At 43.2% G+C, this 26434-nt stretch overlaps 1 protein-coding gene across 1 annotated transcript in view; it reads right to left on the reverse strand.

The window, feature by feature from the left end:
* The window catches only part of GLDC (glycine decarboxylase), a 172015-nt gene that overhangs the window by 56813 nt on the left and 88768 nt on the right, over positions 1 to 26434 (reverse strand). Inside the window, 5 exon segments of the mRNA XM_033925858.1 lie at positions 5619 to 5758; positions 9260 to 9365; positions 13358 to 13454; positions 21344 to 21540; positions 24742 to 24889. Coding sequence (XP_033781749.1) covers positions 5619 to 5758; positions 9260 to 9365; positions 13358 to 13454; positions 21344 to 21540; positions 24742 to 24889 — 688 coding nt within the window.

Genomic DNA, 26434 nt, shown 5'->3' on the forward strand with positions numbered 1-26434 from the left:
TTTTATGCAGATCATGAACAGGGACCACCGAGATAACGAACTTTAAGCGAAAAAAATAAGAAACAGAAGCAGAGCAACTGTAAAAGACTTCTGCATGGACTGCTTGCAGAAAGTGAAACTGGATTTGTTTACCAGCTCTCAGGCTAGGGGGGGGGGTGTCAGAAAAGTGGTGGGTTTCTGCAATACCCAGATTGCGGTTTGGAATTAAACACCTAGCATATGGAATCTGGAAGGGACCTAACAGAACAGGAATTAAGGTTATTTCAAAATCCACCCATATACATAGGACATGCGCACAGTCTTCAGAACAGCTATAATTATCAGCCATTTTAAAAAGACTTAAGTTTCAGGTTTATTTAAAATTTGATATTGCTTATACAACTTCTAAGCAGTGTACATAATAAAAATCAAGGTAATTATATTATAGGTTAAAAATCTGGACAGAATTGGACAAGGACTAACCCGATACAAAAGGGACTGGGGCAGAACTACAATAATTATAGAAAAGAAACGTATATGGGAAAATATAATTGGGATAACATGGGGAAATGTCTATAGCTTTATAAACTAGATGGTTTGTTGTTTTTTTTGCACGTTTCTCCTTGGGTACCCTCCTGGAACTAATCTGATAACAGCGCACAAATAATCACACATTCTTCCTTGAGTACTGGCATTTTCAAAACTAAGTTAGGAAGGTACAGGGAGATATATTAATGTAGTCAGAAAATCGCTGAATAGAAAAAAGATCAGACTGACTATGATGGTAATAATAATGTATGTCAGTGAGAAGAGAGTAGAGCTACTGGTATTCAAAAAATGCTCAGAGAAGTGAAACCCTGAAGAGGGGTTGAAAACCACCTCTTGAGAGGAAGAGTTTACCATCCAATCATTGCATTCACATGTAGAAAATCACTCTCTGGTCACTGAAAAAATATAATTTTGTAACACTTATGTGGTATGATTCAAAAAGCTATATCAGAGACTCTCTATATGGACAAAATATGATTGCACTTAGCTTGCAGAAAACTTAGAAAGGTTAACAGTCTCAGGGGTCCCAACGTGGCCCCGTTTCGAGATCTTCTGCTTCAGGAGACCCAAACGTGTTTGTTTAAAGCCCTCTGTGCAGCCTTGATAGAAACAATTTTTTGCCAAGAGAAATCTGAAAAAAATGTATATACATTGTTACAAAGCTCCCTCATCGCAGCAGTATTCTCTAGCTTACTGCAAAGAGAGAAAAAACTTGACATCATTTATGGCAAAACAATGAGGAAAAGAAGAGCTCATGCACACATACCGGTCTTAAGATTCAAAGTTTCCAAACGACAAGGAGCACAAACCACCTCACCCGATTTATATCAAACAGGGGGGGAGGGGAAGGTGACCTCCGTTAAAACGTAATGACGTCAGCAGAACGTCAAAACTATTTCTGCTGACGCAAGCCAGCTGATGATGCACATAAAGTATGTTGAAAAAAGAAAAAAACTGATGACAGAAAAAAACTAATGACAGAAAAAAGATCACAAAAACGCAGCCCACTCAATTTCACTGTTGAGCCCGTGTGGGTGTAGAGTATTCAATGTGTAGATCCACTGCTGTTCTTTACGCCACAATGTCCTTTGTGCATCACCCCCCCGAGATAGAGTGACAATGTCCAGAATAGAGAATTTTAAGACTCCGGAGACTCTGCACCAACACACAAGACTACATTCAGCAATCGGAGGTTATGAAATCAAGATTTGAAGAACGAGGGTATCCAGCTGGAGTCATTCGAAAAGCATACAAGAGGGGGCTGTATGCTAACCGTTCCCTGTTGTTGGAGTCTCAACCCACAGCTGTAGAACAACCTCTGGTATGTGTTTTACCTTACTCACATTTGGCTTTCCATATCAAACGTATCATCAAACAGAAGTGGCACATCATGCAATATCACCCTGAGTTTCAGGTTGTGCCCCGTTTTGCTTTCACCAAGAACCAGAATCTTAAACAACGTCTGGTGCATTCACAATTTTTCAGCACACTTGCAGTAGCCTCCCCGGATGTGAGTGGGCACACGCCGTGTGGCACTTGCAAAGTGTGTCCGCACAGTGTCCCCATTCAGGAGATGAATTTAACCGTAAAGAAGAAACCCACCTCTTTGGCTTCTAATTGCAATACCAAAGAAGTGGTATACATTATTCAATGTCCGTGTGGCATGAAATATGTGGGCCACACCATTCGGAGTATAAAGACCCGCATTGGAGAGCATCTTAGTAGAATAAGATCAGGTGTACAAGAAGCCCCGCTGGTCCAACATTGGCTTCATCATGCTCACTGCATAGCAGATTTAAAATTCTCTATTCTGGACATTGTCACTCTATCTCGGGGGGGTGATGCACAAAGGACATTGTGGCGTAAAGAACAGCAGTGGATCTACACATTGAATACTCTACACCCACACGGGCTCAACAGTGAAATTGAGTGGGCTGCGTTTTTGTGATCTCTCTTTTTTCTGTGATCAGTCTTTTTCTTCTTCTTTTTTCAACATTCTTTTTTCAACATACTTTCTTCTTTTTTCAACATACTTTATGTGCATCATCAGCTGGCTTGCGTCAGCAGAAATAGTTTTGACGTTCTGCTGACGTCATGACGTTTTAACGGAGGTCACCTTCCCCTCCCCCCCTGTTTGATATAAATCGGGTGAGGCGGTTTGTGCTCCTTGTCGTTTGGAAACTTTGAATCTTAAGACCGGTATGTGTGTATGAGTTCTTCTTTTCCTCATTGTTTTGCCATAAATGATGTCAAGTTTTTTCTCTCTTTGCAGTAAGCTAGAGAATACTGCTGCGATGAGGGAGCTTTGTAACAATGTATACACATTTTTTTCAGATTTCTCTTGGCAAAAAATTGTTTCTATCAAGGCTGCACAGAGGGCTTTAAACAAACACGTTTGGGTCTCCTGAAGCAGAAGATCTCGAAACGGGGCCACGTTGGGACCCCTGAGACTGTTAACCTTTCTAAGTTTTCTGCAAGCTAAGTGCAATCATATTTTGTCCATATAGAGAGTCTCTGATATAGCTTTTTGAATCATACCACATAAGTGCTACAAAATTATATTTTTTCAGTGACCAGAGAGTGATTTTCTACATGTGAATGCAATGATTGGATGGTAAACTCTTCCTCTCAAGAGGTGGTTTTCAACCCCTCTTCAGGGTTTCACTTCTCTGAGCATTTTTTGAATACCAGTAGCTCTACTCTCTTCTCACTGACATACATTATTATTACCATCATAGTCAGTCTGATCTTTTTTCTTTTTTTCTTTTTTTATTTTCAAAACTAAAGCAGTTGGGAGGTTCTCCTGGGGTCACTATGGCGATGAGAGCTGGTGGAGCTGGGAGATTAACACAGTTGTGGATGTTATGCAGATATGATTGATAGTTTGTATGGATAGGGGGGGGATGGGAGGAAATAAAGCTTTCTGCCTCACTGAGCACAAAGTCTTTGGTTGTCCAAACTCCTGGCAGGACCCAAGGAGAGAGGAAGTGACTTATCCACTACAATAACAGGGGCTGAAATATGGAGGTGCCCATTGCTAGAAGAGCAGGGGTCTAGTGGAAAGCCTGGGGAGTGGTATAGAGTGACCCTCTCCCCGAGAGCAGGTCAGAGGTAGGTGAGGGAAACTGCACCTCTGAGTGAAAAAGGACAGACAGGGAGGTCAGGTCCTGAGTCAGTCCAGTGGGTGGGGAAAAGCCTGGCAGGACACTTGCCTGGAGAGTGAGCAGACAAGCTGCAGCCCCAGATTGTCCTGCGGGATGGGATGGGTTTTGAGTAAGGTTACTAGACGTACAAGAAAACCCAGACCTGTCCTCTTTTTAGGTGGACTGTCTGGGCTCCTGGACAGACTTTCCAAAACCTGCAGTTTGTCCAGGTTTTGGAAAGCCCCAAGCTCTGACTGCACCTGGAGGGCAAATGTCACACGCATCCAGGCATGCTGGAGGCCTTCCAGACAAGGCCTGGAGATCTGGAAAAAAAAAAAAAAAAAGAGGGTTTTGGGGGGACAGGGCTGGGGGCAGAACAGGGCAGGGCCATGCATCTGAATTTGTTCATCATCAGTGATGGTAACCCTAGTTTTGAGAACAGTAAGGGACTACTTGGACATCTGTAAATAATTCAACCATTGGAGACTTCTTGTCACATTAATCCCTTGGGGATATATCTCCCCTTCTACCCATGACAATCCGCTGTAATAAAACCCTTAGCGTGCATGCGCAGTTGAAACTCCGTGCAGCCGTAATCCCTGATCCGTGGCTCCGTGTCACCGCATGCGCAGTAGAGTTGAACTCTGCCTGCAGCAGTTTCCCCATTGCCCTCCCTCAGCGACGCTGAAAGCGTCACGCTGACGACTGCATGGGACCCTGCCCCACCTCCGAAAAGGCCCGCCAGAGGCGGTCAAAGGCCACAGCGCTATCCTGTCGGCTCCCAGACACAGCCCACTCCTCCAACAGCCCGGAACACCTACCTGACAACCCCGGACACTGAGCTCCACAGACGCAGTGTGACAGCCCCCCATGGCCCGGCAGAGGCCCCGCACCAGAGTGTGTTGGCACCTGATGCACAAGTCAACTCCCCCGGAGCCCAAATCCCACCAGCGCCAGATGGAAATAGGGAAGGTAAAAGGTAAAATGGGAGCCTGAATATGAGTAGGTAAAAGGAAGGGAGAAGGGCTACTGATGGACAGGGGGAGCAGGGAAAGGGTACCACTGGACAGGGGGGAGGTAAAATGAAGGGATATGGGCTACTGCAGGACAGGGGGGAGAGACAAAGAGAAAGAAGAAAAAGAAAAGCCCAAGTCAACACATCTATTCTAGCACCCATTAATGTAACTGGCTAAAGAACTAGTACCAGATAAGAGAATTACTTGAACTTGATACCATAAGATGGGTTTATTCTTCAACTAGTAAAAAAGTTAACCAGTTTAAAGCAATTTGAAGTGAGTGTATCTTTTCGCTCAAGACTGTAAAAATCCAATGGCCTATTGGGATTTAGACCTACCCCAGCCTATGCCCAGCTCGACATTCCAAACTGTTTTGTAATTCCTGGTCCAGATGCCCATGGACATTGAGCAGAACCAGGGTTACCCTGCTCTTTGGCAGGCTCAGAACTTCCTGGGTTAATTTATGTGCAAGAGGAGACATGAAATTTGGGCCTAGTGGCAGAATTCCTGTCAGAACCTTTTTTTTCTTTTGGATTTTGAATATATTTTGTTTGGGTACTATAGCTGGATTGTGAGCTCGTCTGGGGACAGAGAAGGAAGTTTCGTAGTACCTAATTACTTATCTTATTTTAAGTGTCTATAAACCGCTGTGAACTTCTAAGAGGTATTGGCGGCATACAAATAAACTATATTGTACGTAAATAGAAAAATCCTTCACAAATGGAGCAGACCAGCAAGTGTAGGAGGTCTGCCCCATTTGGGTGCCAATTGTTATTTGCAGATCACTGTCTCTTTGTTCTGCAATAAATTTGCATCAGTATTTTCAAAGAGCTCCAACACACCTTAATCTGAGAATATTCAATAAAAAGGAAAATTGAATTTTCCTTCTGCATACAGTATTACCATACAAAAGCACACCAGCACCACTCACCATGCCATCACCATAAACACGCAGGTTAATGTGACGCTGAGACGCCCTCTCCAACACCTCCTGTGCTGCACATCCACAGCGGATCTTCAAGGTATCAAAAAAGATAGTGTGCTGCAACGTGTGGCCGGCGCGCTTCAACCCTGCACAAAATACATTTAGTCCATTAATCATGTACTCCCCCAGTGACTGGAAGGTGCGCCTCTTGTTACATACGTCAGAAGAGCAACAAACTTGCTTCAGGGATAACCATTACTGAGATGATATATTTCAAGCCTTTAGCAAAATTTGGTCACATTAATTCATGACATGGCCTTTGATCCCAGTCCCTGCAGTTATAAGGACCAGCTCTTTATAAATGATGCATCAAAATTCAGACAGATTCAGAAATTTAAAACTCTACAACTATATTGCTTTTAAGGAGACCATCTGCCAAGTTGCTCGTCAGTGAAAACTAAACAGAAGACTGACTGCAGGGCTAATCACTGCACTGAACTTAAGTAAAAAGCGAAACCCTCCAGACGTGTGAAATATACAAATTATCATTACATTCTACACCAGGGGTCTCAAAGTCTCTCCTTGAGGGCCGCAATCCAGTCGAGTTTTCAGGATTTCCCCAATGAATATGCATGAGATCTATGTGCATGCACTGCTTTCGATGCATATTCATTGGGGAAATCCTGAAAACCCGACTGGATTGCGGCCCTCAAGGAGGGACTTTGAGATCCCTGCTCTACAGTGAGCAGTAGCTCAGTTTGAAGAACTCGTTTCAAGGAATTCAAAATCTAAATATACTGTTCAGGAAGCGACCTGAAACCCATTGACTGCAGAGGTTAGACCAGGGGTGGACAACTCCGGTCCTCAAGGGCCGGAATTCATTTGGGTTTTCAGGATTCCCCCAATGAATTTGCATGCACTGCTTTCAATGCACATTCATTGAGGAAATCCTGAAAACCCGACTGGATTCCGGCCCTCGAAGACTGGAGTTGCCCACCCCTGGGTTAGATAATTTGATCTGCTGGACTTCCAGAAGAAAGTAGAAGTGCTTTATTTTGCTCAGGCTTCCCAGGAGCTATTATGGATTGAATAGATTTTTTTTTTTTAATTCTTTATTGGTTTTTAATCAAGAACAGTATCATACAAATGAAAGAACAAAAGATATTCCACATATTCCACTATTATCTATACAAGTAACATAAATACCATTCAATAATTTCATTTTCCTGCATATAATAATAACATAACCTATCCTAATATACAATATAAATAAAGAATAAAGTTACCCAAATATCACTATCAATATTTATTCCCCTCCCTCCAACCCCCCACCCCCTGGATGTGTAAAGATAAATAAACCAAAGAAGAGATATGATGAAAATACATTATTATGTTTTTACAAATTTAGTCAATGGGCTCCAAATTTTATTAATTACCTCACTAAAACCCCTACATTCTGCATTAATTCGTTCGTATCTGTATGTAGTACAAACATTCACCCACCAAAATGTATAATTAATTCTATCATGGTTTTTCCAATTACTTGTAATCAATTGAATGGCTATACCTGTTAGGATCATAAATAGACAACTCTTATATTTATCCAGAGTGGGTTTCACAGGTAAAATTGTTCCACAAATTGTAGCCTCATATGACATTGGAACATTTGAATCTAGTACTAAATTTATTTATCCCCAAACTGACTTCCAATATATTAATAAACGGACAAAAATACAACAGATGATCCAAAGTCCCTATACCAGATTCTTAAGTTAGCATATGTATTACTGTGAGCCAACTAGAGACAGAGAAAATACCTGCATATCTCTCAAATCCATGACCCTCAAACAAAACATGAAATACAATAAATATCCATCATAAAGCTCAGTAAAGATGTGCTTTCAGTGATTTTCTAAACATTGAGCTCATATTCCTCAAAGTATGTGGCACGGAATTCCATAATCGGGCAACCTCCATCTGAACCATTGTTGATCTATTCTAAAAGCTTCAAGACTAATCTGCTTAACCCTTTCAGGACCATAAGGATCGTAGGCCAATTTTTGTGGTTTTGACGACATTTTTATGGTAAAAAGGGCTTGCAGATGCCAAAAAATTGATTTTTTTTTGTGAAATATCATTATTTTTTTTTTTAAAAAATCAAACTTCTGGCTTATGGACAGTGTGGCAAGTGAATCTTCTCGTCAATCTGGCAACGACGCTAATGAATGAATGTCGGAACCAGTTTGTTTACATAAAGGCAGTATCATATGGAATCCGTACATATCAAATTTAGAACTGTAGACTATCCCAATCAAAATTTATAGGATTTTAAAGTTATGGGACAAATATGTCCCTTGGTCCTGAAAGGGTTAAAAGTTGGAATATCAAAGAACAGCTTATCAGAGGACCTCAAGGCATGAGTAAGTTGATGTATTTTGAGGATAGATGCAAATGCCAGGGCTACTTCATTTAGGCCCTCTTTTTCTAAGCCATGGTAGAGGTTTCTACCACAGCCCAGGGAACTAAATGCTCTGACACTGCTTTTATACTCACTGAATTCTATGAGCTTCAGAGCAGCTAGAGAATGACATGGGGACAAATTTTGCCCCGTCCCCGCAGGAACTCATTTTCTCGTTGAGTTCTTTTCCTGTCACTGCCCCATTCCTGCAAGCTCTGTCCTCATCTGCTCAAGCCTCAAACACTAAAATCATAAGTGTCCGAGGTTTGCGGTTAAGGCTGAGCTTACAGGAATGAGGCCGGGACAGGGACAGCGACAAAACTCATAGGGACGGGGGTGGGTAAAAATTGAGTTCCTGTGAGGACGGGGACAAATTTGTGTTCTGGGCCGCAGTAGAAACCTCTTACCACAGCTTAGTAAAAAGGGGAAGGGGTGAATGCTTTAAAAATTAAGGACTTTAAAATGTCCTTGTGCACTTGGTAACCAATGTAAATCCTTCAGTACAGGAGTAATATGACAGAACTGGGGGGTAACCCTAGCAGCTGCATTTTGTGTTTTATTCAAAGCAATGAATTACAGTAATCAAAACTGGTAAAAACCAAAGCTCGCAGTACTGTTCAAGAATTAAAAGCCGACGACAATCCTTTACAATGTCTAATCAGTCTTAACTTAAAAAAATACCTTTTGTATGATGTTTGCAACATAAGAAAGAGAAGAACCATTGATGCTTAAATAACGACACTGTTGCACAATCACCATTTCAAAGCCATCAACATCAAAACAAGGCACCTCAGGATGATTTTGACTACTAGACAGAAAAAGAACTTGTGTTTCATTCAAGTTTAGTTTAAGATGTTGGCCCTCAAATGAGTCCAATGAGCTGCTAAATGCATTTTATTTACTTCTGTAGTTCCCAATTGCGTGTTACATGATGTGACTGGAATAGTTATTTCTTTGAATCTGGTCATGCTCAGTTAGTCCTCATGAAAATACTAGATTGATTTCATAATAATAATAAAAAAAGGTTCTGATCATTTGAGGGGCTGCCCGATAGCTTGACAATTGAGAATGAGATTCCTCCAACTATCCCCATCATGTGGCTACTTAACCGGTGAGTAAGAATCTATGTAAACAGCCCCCACCCCTTTTTGCTCATCACATTTCTGTACAACGGGCGCAAGTGCTTTACCTTCTGACAAGATCAGAGTAGCATTATGGACCCTCTTTGCAATGTGCTTCAAACCATTTGGACCGTGATAGACTCCAAACATGGCTGCCATATTAGCCAAAAGTGCCTGCAACAGAAAAGCAGGTGTTTTAGAAGCCTCACGCCCAGATAAAGATGTTTCTGAATGACACAATCTCCAAGACAAAGAAACCAAACATAGTACATTCTGGGAAACCTCACTCTAATGTCAGTTTTATAAGTCATCACCGAATGACCTTTCAGGTGTGGTGATTTTGGCATTCTTTGCACATTAAGTTGATACAAGCTGCAGAGGCAAATATATTGTAGAATAATAAATGCTTTTAACAGGGAGTCTTGATTGTTTGGGTTTTTGCCTGTTTTCCTAAAACTTGAGCTTCCAATTATCAGCTTGTGATTTCTGTACCTATGCTGTGCTGAGCTCAATAAAAACTATTGAACAATAAATGCTGAAACAGTGCGAGCTATGCTGAAAGGACAGATGTTTCTCTCAAAAAGCCCGAGATTCACTGGTGCAGCCATAGCGGTTAGATCCCTGCCTATATAGCTGCAATACGTCGACAGTAAACAATATTTCCATGACTCGGTTCTATTTTGAAAAGGATTATAGATGCTAGGCTGCTTCCTCAGTGTTATCGCCGAGTGGTCTGTTCAGTGATCAGCTGCTTATCACTTAAATGGGGAGAAAATGAAAGCGACTTGCAATTAAATTGGCTTTAATCAGCTCTCATGCTTGGCTCTTGCTGCAGGCCAGTAGCTTATTTTTGTACTGCTTTAGAGCAGGCAGATACAAATAGCCCCCCCCCCCCACATATACAGTTTCCTTTCTCTGCAAGTATCTGCAGCCACTTGTATGCCAACTGAAGCACTTCCATACTTATGCTAGCCAAAATGTGCTTTCAATGCCTTTTCTTCTCACATTCAACATGAACACTCTGCCAGCTCACTGCATCAACACTTTAATGGTCAACATGAAGAATCTTGAAAACCATGTGACTACAGAATTCTAATTTCGGTTTTATACCAATAAGCACTGCTAACAGGTCAGACTGCCATTACCTTCTCTTGGCATAGTTTATCCCTTGCATTTAAACCCTGAATTCTAATACCTCACCCCTACAGTAGGCAGAGTTTAAAAAAAAGATTGCAAGAGATTTAAAATAAAGCAATTGCCTTGAAAGGAAAAGCAAAACCAACAGAGCAATCAACCTGCAAAGCCAAGATTACTGTATATACTCAAATATAAACAGATTGGAGGGGGGGAGGGTGAAAAAATGGCGCAAAAATGGGGGCCTCTGTTTATATTAGAGTCTCCTTTTTGATGATGGTGATTTTTTTCCTCCCCTCCTGATTACCAATTTTGCTATGTTCCACCTCACCCCCACTGCTATCATCCACCCCCTCTGATGACTGGCACTGTTGTCCGTCCCGTTCCCTTCCCCCCCCCACCGATGACCGGCACTGCTATCCCCCTGATGACTGCCCTTGCTTTCTTCCTCCCCCACCCTGATGACCGGCACTCCTATCCTCCACTACTCACCCCCACCCAGACCGACATCATACTCAGAGTTCCAGGACTCAAAGCACTGTGCTAGTGAAGGGCCTTAAGCATCTGCACATGCTCAAGGCCTGCTGGATCCTGCCCTCACCAGGATTCTCGAAGGGAGTCCAGCAAGCCTTGAGTATGTGCAGATATTTAAGGCCCTTCACCAGCACAAAGCGTCGGCATCGGCTTCCTGAGTCCTGGAATTGTAAGTGCAATGTCGGTCTGGAGCAGGGGAGAGCAGGTAATGAAGGACATAAGTGCCTAAGCCACTGTTCTTCGATTCTCCAGTGCTGCCGTAGCATCCTCAGTACTGTTCTTTTCCCACGGTCCACCCCTCTTTCAAGCAATTTCCTGTTTCCGTTTGTGCGGACTGCAGCAAAGGAACAGCGCAGAGGCGGCTGTGGGCAGCGCAAGAGAATTGCTCCCCACACCAGTGACCTTGTAATTTTCATAGTGAGGGGTACTTTAGAAATGGATGGGGAGAGCATTTGGTGGAACTGGGGGTGGGGAAGAAAGGGTGCACATGGACAGAAGGAAGTGGGAGAGAAGAGATAGTGCACATGAATGGAGGAGAGGGGAAAAGCTGGAAAGATAGATTTGAGATGGAGGCAGATAAATGGAAGAAAACTGAATATGAGAATCAGTGCCAAAAATGGATGTAGTGCAAGATGTGAAGGAGAGGAAAGAAAGAGCAAATGCATAAAGAGGCCTTGGAAACAGAGTTAAGAGCAAAGAGGGAGCAAGATCAGAAAAATTGCCAGATAAAACCCCCTCCTTTATAAAGCCACGCTAGTGTTTTTAGCGCTGGCCGTTGAGGCAACAGCTCCAACGCTCAGAATTCCTACGAGTGTCCAAGCTGTTACCGTGGCGGCTGGCGCTAAAAACACTAGCATGGCTTTGTAAAGGAGGGGGTAAGGTAGGAAATGTTTTTATTTTCAATTTAGTGATGTAAATTTTCAAAATAGACTATTTCAATCTGTTTTTATAATTTGAACTGTTCAGGAAAAAATGCATTCCTTTCTTTTGTAGTGTACTGTGTGCAGAGTGGCATATTAGGGTTTTGTTTGTGTACGATAGTACTATAAGTTTATGGGTTTGTATTTGAAAAGCGTTTTTCTGTTTTCTGCATATGTGACTGAGGCCAGATGTTCTGGTGGGGATAGAAGTTCAGAAACTTTGGTCAGTGTCGTGGCCCCAAGTAGGAAGATATGTCGGCTCTCCTTCAGCATTTTTTGGACTTGCAGCCCTAACTGAAAATTAGTGATTACTTATGGCATTACTTACGACACTCACATATCCAAATTTCTAATCTCAGTTTATATTTGAGTCCTCCTTTTTTCCTCCTCAGTTTATATTCGGATCAGTTTATATTTGAGTAGACCATACTATATCAATTCTTGTATCCCATAAATGTCAGCTAGGCATCATTACAACTTACATAATATTAGAAATGCTCCAGAGACATGGATATCATGCAGGTAACTGCATGGAAGTGGGCCATAGACAACGAATCGTGCAGTGAGGAGAATAGGTACGTATTCAACGCTTTCCTGAACTGAAGTATGTGGGTGTGTCACAGGTTGCTTGGGAGGCTGTTCCAGATTCTGGGGCCCTGGAACTCTAAGGTGGTCTCGAAGAGAGCCTTCCTTTGAACCTGGTGATAGAAGAGGGGTGGTAGTTTCCACCGATGGATTGTCTTCGAGTTGTGGAAGGATTAAGCGACTTGGATGGTGGATGCGAGTCCAGCTGAGTTTTTTCCGTATATGGCCTCGTGTACCATGAATGCTACTTTGAACTGAACCCTGCTTCTGGCTGAGAGCCAGTGAAGTTCCTTATGTAGAGGCGTTATCCTTTCATATTTGGTCTTGTGTAGGATTAGCCTCGCTGCTGTATTTTGGAGTAGCTCTAGTCTCTTAAAGTCCTTCTCAGTAATGCAGCAGTAGAGGGAGTTACAGTAGGCAAGGAAGGGGGAGGAGGGCCGCTTGTGCCACCGTCCTGAAGTTTGTCAGGCTCAGGGCTGATCTAATGGTCCTCAGCTGTTTTAGGTGGAAGACCTTCTTGACCAGTTGAGTATATACAGTAATATTTCTGTCAGTATATGCATTAATTATTGATGCCACAACATCCTACTAGGTCTACATTTCAGATCAAGCATTGCAAAACACATTGATGTTAAGAGCTCCCACATGTGTATTTAGGGATAAGTTGTTTGGACACCACAGTACAATTACTGCATTAGTCAAATCCCACACAGGATGATGTACTTGGTTCTAATCAATAATATACTTCTGATCTTCAAGGAACCATTAAAAAGCTATAAGCAGCAGACTGGGAATTAGCAAACGTGTGGATGTAAGTAATCAATCAGGGAGCAAACTGAAGATGCAGATCCATGCTGCCAACCATATTGTTACACTGCAGTCTAAATGTAGTATTTCTGATCTCCAAGGACACAAAAAAAAAAGCTTACTGATTCACCACAGTTCTCCTCGCTGACACCAGAAGGCTGTATATAAGAACTATAGGAGACTCACCTGTGCTGTACAGATGTTGCTGGTTGCTTTGTCTCTCCGGATATGCTGCTCTCTGGTTTGCAATGCAAGGCGATATACCTCCTTTCCAGTTGCATCCCTGAAAAAAAAAAAAACCAAAACCTCACATGTATACTTCAAAACTTACAGAAAAGTAGATTTGTTCAAACCTCAAACATGTTAATAGAAGAGGAGGAATAACATATAACAAATGAAGAGTTTAAGATGTACTTTACTGAAGTGACTTGACAGCTGTGTTTCAGTGATGATGCCTGCATCATAGAAACAGGATGGCAGATAATGGTTACTGTGGATGGGCGATTTGGCCTTCATCTCCCTCTCTCTAAGAAATCCCACATGCCTATACCATGCTTTCTTGAATTCAGACAGTGTCTCCACCACCTCTACCGGGTGCCTAGTCCATGCAACTACCACCCTTTCTGTAAAAAAGTATTTTAATTTAATTTCATCCTATGCCCTCTCATTCCAGAGCTTCCTTTCTTTTTTTTTTTTTTAAATAAATTTTTTATTTATAATTTTCAATTTTCATAATCAAGTATAAACTTGTACAGAAAACAAATTTGAGCATTACAGTTTAAGGAAAAAATAATTTCAAAATAAAAATTTTTTATGCTTAAATTCAGCTCAAGTCCTCTATCTTTTTTAGGATCCAAGATTACAAAGCGAGATTATTATCTTAAAAGAAAAGGAAAAGAAGAACTTCCTTTCAAATGAAAGGCTCGCCTCATGCGCATTTATGCCTTGTAGGTAAACACCTCTATCATATCTTCCCTCTCCTGCCTTTCCTCCAAAGTATACATATTAAGATCTTTAAGTCTGTTCCCATATGTCTTATGATGAAGACCATGCACCATTCTAATAGCCTTCCTCTGGACTGACTCCATCCTGTTTTTATCTTTTTGAAGATGCAGTCTCCAGAATTGTACATAATCAAGTTTTCAAGTTTTATTAGGATTTTATATACCGCCTATCAAGGTTCTAAATGAGTTCTCAGAGTTATTCAGGGACATCAATACCCCCTTTTTTTCTTAATGGTCATACCTATTCCTATGCACCCTAGCAGCCTTCTAGCTTTCGCCATCACCTTTTCAACCTGTTTGGCCACTTTAAGATCATCACATATACAGTACTCCCCTAATATTCGCGGGGGTTCTGTTCCAGGAACCCCTGTGAATTTTGTAAAAACTGCAAATACGTTTTTTTGCCTGTCAAAAGGCAGGAGAGGGCAGCTGGAGCGCCGGCAAGTGAAGAAAATCACTCACGGTATGCTCCGACTGCCTCTTCCTGTTACTAAATTAAGGCTACACCAATCAGGAGCTGCTTTGACACCCAGCTCCTGATTGGTGTAGCCCGATTTTAGTACAGGAAGAGGTGGTCAGAGAATACCACGAATTAGTAAGTCTGTGAGCTGCGAATTCACGGGGGAACACTGTAATCACACCCAAGTCCCGCTCTTCTGTCGTGCACATGAGTTCTTCACCCCCTAAACTGTACCGTTCCTTCGGGTTTTTATAGCCCAAATGCATGACCTTGCATTGCTTATCATTAAACTTTAGCTGCCAAATTTCAGACAATTCTTCAAGCTTCGCTAGGTCCTCATTTTATTTCACACCACCAAGAGTGTCTACTCTATTGTAGATTTTGGTATCATCCGCAAAGAGGCAAACCTTTCCCAATAGCCCTTCAGCAATACTGCTTACAAAAATGTTAAAAACAGACCTAAAAACCGAACCTTGAGACACCTCTGGTAATATCCCTTTTCTAAGAGCAATCTACATTGACTACTACCTTCTATCACCTTCCATTCAACCAGTTCCTGACCCAGTTTGTCACTTTGGCGCCAATTCTGAGGGCACTCAATTTATTAGATGCCTATGTGAAACACTGCCAAAGGTTTTGCTAAAATCCAAATATACTACCTCAGTGTTCTCCCCAGAAATTTTTTCCAGCCGGGTGGCATGAAAAAGTAGCCGGGTGGGGCAGGATGGGGAAATTTGGTGGTGGGGAAAATTAACCCCCTCTTTTACTAAGGTGCGCTAGCATTTTTAGCTCGCACAAAACCCTGCACTTCGTGGGAAAACTAACGCCAGCATCTAGCACGCGTGGCAATTCTCTGCGCGCTAAGCGCACACTAAAACCACTATCGTAACTTAGTAAAAGGAGTCCTAAATGTGTACTATTTTTACTAGTTAAGTATTATTATTTTCCAATGCTCAATATGACTTCTTTTAAGGTTTGACACTTGTGCCAGAATATTTTTACTAAATTTAAGAAGTATTTGCCCTCTTTCAAATGGTATAGAGGTTAAAAAAGGGGAAAGGCGTTAAGTCATTAGGTTCAATCTAGCCATTTATTTCTGCATGAATTTAAACAACTAAAAAATAAAGATAAATATAGCTCATCCAGTCATACAAGAAATGGCTCGACAGCAGGGGTGCCCACATTTTTTGGGCTTGTGAGCTATTTTTAAAATGACCGTCAAAATGATCTACCAATAATAAAATTAAAAAAAACAAAAAACCACAAAGTACAAAGCACACTGTACGCAGAGAAAATGTTAATTATCATTTATATTCTGCGGGTTTTCAAAGAGGTCAAGGCAGACGATTCTATGCAATGTCACCTCAGGAACAACTATACAAAAATAGACAAATATACCCCCTCCCGTTTTACTAAATTGCAATAGCGGTTTTTAGCGCAGGGAGATGCGCTGAATGCCCTGCGCTGCTCTCAATGCTCATAGGTGCCCTGCGCTAAAAACCGCTATTGCGGTTTAGTAAAAGGGGGCTATAGTGCAAAATAGACAGCAGATATAAATTCTCAAAATAGACACATTTTGATCACTAAACTGAAAATAAAATCATTTTTCCTACCTTTTTGTCTGGTGATTTCCTGAGTCTCTGGTTGCACTTCTTTCTACTGACTATAAATCCAATATTTTTTTCTTTCTGCCCCTCCCCTTTTCTTTCTGTCTCTTTCTTTCTCTCTCCCCCCCTGCCTGCCTGTCTTTCTCTCTCCCCCTGCTCCCCCAAGCCATCGCGCCAATTTCTCCACTTCCCCAATTCTTTCCCTACCCCCTAAGCCACCATGCCGATTTCTCCCTGCTGCTTCCACGAGCCAGGCCAGGCACGTACAAGTGCCAGATTCACAAGACTTCATCTCTGACGTCAATTCTAACGTCGAAGAGAAAGTTTTGGCCAGCCAGGCAGCAATTGGTTGGCCCAGAATTTCCTCTCTGATGTCAGAATTGAGGTCGGAGGTGAAGTCTTGTGAGTCCGGCGCTTGTACGCACCTGGCCTGGCTCAGGGAGGCAGGAAGAAAAAAATTGCAAAGGCAATGCGATCGACTCGCATTGCCTTTGCAATCTACTGGTCGATCACGCTCGACCATTTGGGCACCCCTGCTGTTATGGTATCCTGTCCTGACCTGAGGAAAGGGGTTTAGTCCCCAAAAAACTGCCTATTTCCATTTCCTATTTATAAACTTTAATCAATAGATACCAGTGTTCCCGCTAAGCTGCGCTGGCGTGCGCTGGCGCACAAAATATTACAACGCAGCGCACAAGTTTCTCGTCACAGCGCACACACGTGCTTGCAGGCAGGCGAGCTGGCAGTCCATGTAACGCGTCGCAAAGGTAAGGCGAGGCTGGGGGAGGAATCGGACGTCGGGGTGGGGGTGCGAGCAGGGAGGGGGGCGATCGGAAGAGGCGTACGGCAGATGGCAGGGCGGCGAGAGGAGAATCGGGCGAGTTGGCTCATAACTTGCTGGCGCCCGATATTTTTAGCTCACAGTGAAAAAAGTTTGCTCACAACACCCGCCCGCTTAGAGGGAGCACTGGATACAACACTACTTGATTCTACATAAAACAACAAAAAAAATTTTCTACCTTTTGTCGTTTCTGCTTTAATCATCTTCTCTTTGCTCTCTTCTTTCTATTCAGCATTTGTCCTCGCTCCCTTCCATGCAACATCTGTCCTCTCTTTGCCCCTTCCACCCAGCCTCTTCCCTCTCTCTCTCTCTCTCTCTACCTCTTCCATCTACTGTCCACCCTCTCTGTGCCCCTTGCATCCACTGTCCACCCTCTCTGCCCTTTCCATCCAATGTCTGCCCGCTCTCTGTTCCATATGGCATCTTCCCTCTTTCTATGTCCCTTCAATAAACTGTATATCCAGCGCCCTTTCTCTCCTTTGTACACGATTCATTTCAGCTTCACCCCCTCCCCTAAGCTCTGACATCTCTCTCTTCTCCTTTCCTTTCCTTCCTTCTCCACCCCATGGTCTGTCATCTCTATCTCCTTCCATTCTCTCCCCCCCATGCCCTGGGATCTCCATCCTCCCCCTCCCCTCATATGCACTGATATCTCTCCCCCATCCATGGTCTGGTAGCTCCTTTCCTTTCTCTCCCATGGTCTTGGCAGCTCTTACCTCTCCTCTCCTTTCCCTGGTCTTCCTTCTCCCCTCTCTCCCCCCAATTGGGTGCAGCAGCATCATCATCAGCATTTCTCTTCCCCCCCCCCATTGGGTACAGCAGAAGCAACAGCATTTCTCTTCACCCTCCCCCCCCATTGGGTATAGCAGCAACAGCATCATTTCTCTTCCCCCCTCCCCCTCTAATTGGGTACAGCAGCATTTCTCCTCCCATCCCCCCCCCACCCGGTCTCACACACCCGGCAGATTTGCTACAGACAAAGGCAAGTTGCCCTTCGTCGCTGACCTATCTCCCAAAGATCAGCGACAGAGGGAAGCTTACAACTTGCTGCTCTTGCTTACTTTGGGCCTTTCTCATTGCCGGGTCCTGCCTTCGCGGAAACAGAAAGTAGGCAGGACCCAGCAGCAAGAAGGGCCTGAAGTAAGCAATAGCAAGTAAGCTTCCCTCTGTGGCTGGCCTATTTCCCGCATGCTCTGGGGCTCTAATGGTACCACTATCTGTGCCGATTTCTCTTCCCTACCCCCCCCTCCGGACATAACTTCCGGTTTCGGAGGGAAGAGAAGGGAAGCTGGGTTCACGTCACTTGCTGAATTTTGTTTAGTCAGGCGGGAGTCTTTCGGCGGCTCTTCAGGCTGCGCATTAAGCAGTGGCGGCAGAAGGATTCGCGGCAGATGACAGCCAGGCGGGCATCTAAATTTGCTGGGTGGTGCACCCGGCTAAAAAGCGCTGGGGAGAACACTGCACCTATAGTGCACTCCCTCTATCCTATTCTCCTATCACCCCAGTCAAATTGATTGGATTTGTATAAGACTTGTCTCTAGTAAATCCATGTTGCCTTGGGTGTTGTAATCAACTGGATTCCAGAAAAATCACTAATCTCTGTTTTAAAAGTGTTTCTATTAAATGAGTATGGGGATTTGCGGTTTTGCTGGGATCGGGACCTGTGGAGGCACTGCTGGGATCGGGACCTGTCAAGACACTGGATTTCCCTTGTTTAATTAAACATATACCAGGGATCTCTATGAATGTAGAACTTAGGGAATTGTCAATAGAGTGGTGCATCGTGCTTATAATTCGTTGTACGTACAGCCTCTTTTTATTGTATTTACTGTATTTTATTGTATTCATTGTATTTACAGTCTCTTTATTGTAAACCGCCTAGAAGTCGCAAGATTACAGGCGGTATATAAGAATAAAGTTATTATTATTATTATTATAAGGCTGGGAGTTTAGACTCTCCAGTTTGTCCTAAATGTTAACAGGACACTAACTCATTTTATCATGCCTTTTAGTCTTGCTAAAAAATAAAATAATTTTGGAGAGCTATTCTATGTTATTTAAAACGTCTTTTTGGCCACTCTCTCCTGTTATCCCCAGCGGGTCTTCTGAATAAATATGAATCTTTTCATATACCTGCTATCGGACAACAATTGTTGATTAGGAAAGCTGCAGTCCTGGGCAAAAAAATAAGTGTTTGGATACAATCAGCCACTCCCTCTTTTTGAGCCTGGCAGAATCGCCTCCATGACTTGATGGGTCTAGAACAAAGACATGCCTGTCTTACTCACAAATGGAAACAACTGTTTTTGCAAATTTGGGATTCATATATTCAATCTTTAGCACAGTTTTTGGCAGGGCCAGGAACTTGGGGTCTGATTCTCCAAAGTGCGTCCCGATTTTAGGCAGCTGTAGGCGTCCTACAGCTGTCTAATCAGCCAATCGGGATGCACGTTTTTTAAACAAATGCTCCCCAGGCAGGCCGCCTATATTGAAGGCGAGGCCCGCAAGACACCTAAGCTCGCCTAAGGGCCTTAGGCGGGCCTTAGGTGAACCTAGGCGGCCCTACGCGTCTCCCTAGTAGAGGAAGAGACGCTTACAATGTAGGCCAACAAAATGCTGGTCTACATTGTAAGTAGACGCGGCCGCTATACTTATTGCGGCAAGGGATCTCTCTGCTGCTATAAGTATAGCAGGCCACGGCCGCCTGTCCAATTGCTGGCAGGAGGGTGCCCAAACCCTCCTGCCAGAAGATGCCCCCCCGACACTACCGACCGCCCCCCCCCCCCGACACTACCGATCGTTGGCAGGAGGGTGCCCAATCCCTCCTGCCAGAAGATGCCCCCCTGACACTACCAACCGCCCCCCCGACACTACCGATCGCTGGCAGGAGGGTGCCCAATCCCTCCTGCCAGAAGATGCCCCCCCCCGACACTACCAACCGCCCCCCCCCCCGACACTACCGATCACTGGCAGGAGGGTGCCCAATCCCTCCTGCCGGAAGAAGCACCCCCTCTGCATCCCCCCCCGCGCTAACAGCCCTCAAACCTCCCCCCAACCAAACTAACCTTTCCTTGTTACAAGACGGGACTTGCCCGTCCAGCCGGCAGGCCCGTCTCATCAAAATGAGGCGGGCCCGATCCTTTCCGCCCATCCTTCCGAAGCCTAAGGTCTAACGTGCATCCTGATTGGCTGATTAGACAACTGTAGGACGCCTACAGCTGCCTAAAATCGGGACGCACTTTGGAGAATCAGGGCCTTGGTGCTCAACTCTAAGGGCTCCATTTACGAAGCCGCGATAGTGGTTTAACATGCGTAATAGCACGCTAAACTGCCGGCCATGCTAGACGCTAATGCCAGCATTGAGCTGGCGTTAGTTATAGCCACGTAGCTTGCGCTAAAACCGCTAGCGCGGCTTCGTAAAATCAGCCCTAAGTTTGGGACTGGACTGTGCAGTAATAGAAGGTGCTCCCCATGGAACAAATGTCTGGTGTGTATGGTTGTGGTTCAGGGGGGATGGGGGTCTTCTCTCCATATTCCTCCTCTTTTTTTCAGGAGGTTCATCATTCTTTCTGATAAGGGGGTCATACTGGGTTCAAACACAGCCTTTAGCAGAGTATAAGAGTCAAACTCTCCTAGTCATTTCTGATACCTTCCTTTTTGAAGTTTTGCTGTGTCCATTCAGTTGGTTAAAGGGGGAGGGGGGAAGACTACTTGGGGGTTGATAAGGTCCATTGAATTGTATGGGTTCTATTTTTATTGTTTATTTTTACTGTAAGCTTGTCCTGTAGTACTGGGTTTTTTTTGGGGGGGAGAGTTATAGAGGGGTCTTTGTTACTGTAATCCACCATATACTCTTTTCCTTGTACGTTTTGTTGGAGCTGTTTATACTTTTATAATAAAAGACTTATAGTAAAAGCATTTCTATTAATTTACTTACCACAGAAGTCAGTCTTTCAGACCTGTAGTTTCGATACTTTTTCCTTGCTTCCACATTTGTGGAGAGGGACTACAACTATTGCTGCTAGACCAGGGGTCTCAAAGTCCCTCTTTGAGGGCCGCAATCCAGTCCCCATAAAAATGCAAAATTATTATTGAGGGGTCAATGTTACTGGAATCCAATATATACTTTTTTTCTTTGTATGTTTTGTTGGAATTGTTTATTACTTTGTTAAATTAAAAAAAAAAAAATTAAAAAAAAAGATTTAAAGTAAAAAATGCAAGATTATAAAGGGAATATAAAGAAAATAATCCAGACATTACCTTGTAACTCCCACCATTCTTCCAGGCATCATTCTGATCAGCTTTTCTTTAACAGCAAAAAATCCAGCATGTGGTCCCCCGTAGCCAAGCGGCACACCAAACCTCTGGGAGCTTCCTAGCGCAACGTCTACGCCAAACTCACCAGGAGGTCTCAGAATACAGAGCGCCAACAGATCAGTAGCACAGCATGCCAAAGTCTAGGAAAACAAAAACCACAACATTTTCTTAATTCCAGAGGGATAAATAGGGTCTCTGTTTCGCTCGTCTGTTACTCAAAATGCTGTCCTGTCGATGAAGTCTGTGGAACTCCCTTCCCTATTTGGTGAAAACAGAATTGAATTCTCTTTCCTGGAAGCCTTTTGGGCACTTATTTTCAGCTATTCCTGTGTTTTGATTTTATGCACATTGTTCTGTTGAAATTGACAGACTTGATGCTCTTTTAGATCGGTGTTTCTCAACCCAGTCCTCAGGACACACTGAGCGCTTCTGGTTTTCAAGATATGCACAATGAATATGCAGGCGATAGATTTGCATACAATGATGGCAAAGCATGCAAATTTTATCTCCTGCATATTTGTTGCAGGTATCCTGAAAATCTGAATAGTTTGGTGTATCCTAAGGGTTGGGTTGAGAATCCACATTTTAGGTTATATGAATTAAAAATTTCAATACCATATTTTTCACTCGTTGAGACACACCTGACCATAAGACGCACCCACCTGTAGAGGAGGAAAACCCAAAGAAAAAAAAAATTTGGTTCAGAATTTTTTTTCCCCTGGTTTTTTTCCTCCTCTACACGTAGATGCGTCTGGTGGTAGGCAGCTCTATGTCCTGCTCTCAGAGAAAGTTGGTGCCTTAGTAGGAAGCAACAACTTCCTTTGAGGGCAGGTCACTACAGAACCATCAACACGCTGCAGCTGGGAGGTCCTGCGCTGCCTTAGGGAGGCCAGATTCATGCTGTGGTAGCAGCGAAAGATGGACAGGTATTTACTTTGGGGGGGGGGGGTAAATTTTTTTGGGCTCACCCAGTTTGGTCTTGGGCCAGCACTAGATCAGCTGTCTAGCTACACCCCTGCCTTTTCGCCAGAGACTTCACACGCTATCCCTTGCACAGATGTTGAGGTGTGTGCTAAACATGGCCGTAAATAGTATTTTTTTTGCGTTATACTCTTCTGAACATGGTTCTCTAAGCATCGGCCTCTTAGGTTCACCGAATCCTACAGGCTCACAAGTGACCTGTCCTTCCCTCCAAGTCAACAAGGTTACTGGGCGGGCCTATGGGGAGAAAAAAAATGTAGTGCGTGCTGCCAGCCAATGAACGCAGGGTGGCTGGATGTTTTTTTCCTTGCTTTCAAACAAATGAATGATAAGTGGGCGGGGCGATAAAATCTGTGCATGCAAACAGTGGCACGTTGGTTGGCTTCGGTTAGGTGCGGAGAGCTGGATAACTGGGTAGAGGGGGGCACGAGGTGAGCACGCGAAGGGTGACTAGGAGGAATGAGGTAAATAGATCAGGGTGAGCGAGATCGCGCTGGACCACCGGCATTTAAAAAAGGTACCGGGTGGGGCAGTGTTTAAAAAAATTGTATTTGCACCATAAGACACACCCACTTTGGGGGGGGGGAATAAAGTGTATCTTATGGTGTGAAAAATACAGTAAATAAATTGCCAGTTAAGACAAATTTGGCTCATCTAGTCTGCTCAGTAGTACTGTCTACATTGTAAAGATTTTCCAGCTACGAGCTTTAGACGCCCGAGTGCTTATAGCATAATCATTCAGAGATGCCAAGTTACCCAGTTCCAGGCTGGAGATTTTAGGCCAGTCCTGGATTTCTGATCACCTTATTGTACATTACTATTATTTTAATTTACTAGTCTTCAATAGGCAGGATCAGGCACTGCTTTGGCATTTAAGTTTAAAATAAGGACTAGCCAAAAAAGTCTCTAGCCTAGAACTGGCTAGTCTGGCATCTGTTCTTCACTCGGATGTTATTCTACTTCTATTGCCCTGGGTAAAAAGCATACAAATTCCCATAATCCAGATTCCACCTCCCTCCCCGACACTCTTTTTTTTGGAATCTAACTAAGCAGTTGCTAAATTTAATCAGGCCCAAAATTCCATCGCCTAGATACCATGATTTTGTTGAAGGGTACCAGCCATTGCCAGCCCAGTTTCTATAACTGTTCTTCCTGGTTCCAGCTGGGTCAGACCAAATGTCCTGGTTCCAGCTGGGTCAGATCAAATGTCCATCAAACCCAGTAGCCCATTCTCACGGTGTCCAATCCAGGTCACTATTACCTGGCCAAAACCCAAGGAGTAGCAACATTCCAAGCTACCGATCCAGAGCAAGCAGTGGCTCAATAAAAGACTATGGACATTTCCTCCAGGAAATAGTCCGAGTCTAACTTGCGTTTACCTATTCATTTGTTTTATGAGGAAAATGGGTATTGGGTTGCTCTCCAATGCTATATTTGAAGGCACTTTTAGAGAGTATGACCAAACTAGAAAGTCAAATCCTTCTGGGGGATAAAAGTCCACATAAAAACTTCCAAAATAAAGATTTCCTTCGTTTAGGAAAAACACTCCAGTGTCGGAATAAGATTTTTTTTTTTTTTTTAAATCGTTTATATTCAGGAGGGGCAGTTCTATAATGTGGCACCTAAACGTACATGCAACGCTGAATTGGCACCAAGAGTGCTTTCTAGCATGGCATTAGGGCACATCTATCCCATTATAGAATAGTAATGCAAAGCTGTGACAGCTTATGCCAGGTTAACGGCAAGCAAAAGCTGGCGTGCTTACGTGCACCTTGGTAAAATGCGCCATCTAGCGCTACACTGCTATGGAGAACCACCGTGACATGCCCACACTCCACCCACTGCTACAGCTCATTCGCCATTAAGCACTATGTAACTAACACCATCAGTTTTATAGAATGGTACGTAGCACAGGCATGAAAATACACTCGTGAATGATATCACAAAAATATTTAAGTGTGTCTATTCTACAAATAGAAGTGAAAAAATTAGGACACCCCATGAAATATTCAGTTTACTTAAGAAATGTTCACATATCGATGTCAAATTTTTTTTTTTATTTATCTCTGGGAAAAAGTGATATAATTGCAGGTAAACAACAAATTTTCCTTGATTTACTCATGAAACAAAAGATATCCAAACTGAGGAATAAATTAAATTAAGACACCCCCACATATCCTCCCACTTACACCTGTGTGTGATTTGAGCCACTTTAAATGGGAGGATAGTGCACAAAGGATACCTATACTTAGGTATCCAAAATTGCCTTTCATATTATTAAATATTGCATGAGGAGATCCTCTGCCCTGAACAGGAAATAGATGCAAAGAATATGCCCTTCCAATGAAAGCTGCTCCTACCCCATTCTGATGGGCTGAATCAACTAGCTGTGAGAAGTCCTCCACCTTCCCCTCTGTATCAGGGTACTGGAACAGCACTCCACAAACATCTTTACCACTGAAATTCATCTCGTGGGGCTCCTTCAGCTCAATCTGAACACCAATGTAACTGAAAGTCAAGGGAAAAAAAAAAAAAAGACAACCCAATCTCTTAAGCAGATCAAACAGAATTGTTATATAAATCTGTCCTTCATAATTCAAAGTTGTCTTATATAATTCTAAATCTCAGCACCAGTGGAAAAACATGGAGCCCAATTCTAGAAAGTAATAGCCTGGTTTGTACATTAAACGTAGCTCTGATGTTCTGGTTTCTGGATTTTTTAGAAATCAGAATGTCCGATTGGTGGTTGGGATCTGCGGGGGAAAGAGGGGAGGATGGGATGGGGGAGGGCTCTCAGGACTACATACCTAATTATTTCCATGTCTTTGTATTTCTCCTTTTTAGGGAATGTATAGTTTTGTGTATGATATCTATTAAGCCTGACTTGTTTTATTGCACCTAGGTGGATGGCTGGGCACCCATGTGGTTCTTTTCTTTCTTATCATCTCTGGATCTTTTCTGTCAATGGGATGATTAGGACTAGACCTCCCTCGTCACTCCATGGGGCAACTTGGAATGTCTCTGGGGTGAATTCTCCTATTAAAAGAACCAAATTACTCTCTTATTTGCGCCGACAAGAGGTGGACATTGCTTGTCTTCAAGAAACCAAACTATCTGATTAGAGGATCATCTGAAATTAAAACTTGGTTGAATGGGGGAGATTTATTATTCATCTACTGCTTGTAAGAAGGGTGGAGTTGCGATATTGATTAGCAAAGGCTTACAGGCCCAAACTAAATTGCTTGCTAAAGATACTTATGGACGCTATGTACTCATTCAGGTTACTCTGAGTGATTTTAGTTTTAATTTGCTGGCTATATATGCGCCTACCACTTACGAACATGTTTTTTTCAAGAACCTAGTGAAGACTATTAGACTTTCCTACAGGCCCCCTGGTCTTAGCTGGGGGACTTACTTGACCCTTCTCTTGACAGGTCTTCCCCAGAGCACCAGCTTCCTACTCCTCACAAGGGGGTTCCCTATGTGTGAGACTTTGGATTTGATAAACCCTTGGAGACTTCTATACCCCACTGACAGGGATTATACCCATCTCTCCCATTCACTTTACTTGGTCCCGCATTGATTATGCTCTCATTTCACAATCCTTTTCTTGGGTTCTCTCCTCATCCATAGGCTCATTAGTAATTTCTGATCATGCTCTGGTAGTTGTAGATTTGGAGATCGGAACCCGTAAAGGTGGTGAGTGGCGCTTCCATGCTTATTTATATGAAGATCCTCATTTTCAACAATTCCTGGTGGACCGCTGGGCTGATTATGTGCATTTCAATGATGAACATGACTCGGTCCTTTATTGGGAAGCTTCCAAGGTGGTTCTTCGTGGAGATGTTATTGCCTATGTAGCTGCACAAAACCGTCATTGTGGCCAAAATTGTCTCTCTCAAATGTCAATTCCAAAATGCCAAATGCACATATCTACGTCGTTCCACTGCTGCACACGTGGAATTGAATTCTTTGTTGCATGAACGGACTCGCAGGAGTGCCATTTTAAGGAAATTTCGATACTTCCTTTATGAAAATCAGCCTGGGCAGTTT

Source organism: Geotrypetes seraphini, chromosome 1, assembly GCF_902459505.1.
Source record: "Geotrypetes seraphini chromosome 1, aGeoSer1.1, whole genome shotgun sequence".
In the NCBI taxonomy this organism is placed as follows: Eukaryota; Metazoa; Chordata; class Amphibia; order Gymnophiona; family Dermophiidae; genus Geotrypetes; species Geotrypetes seraphini.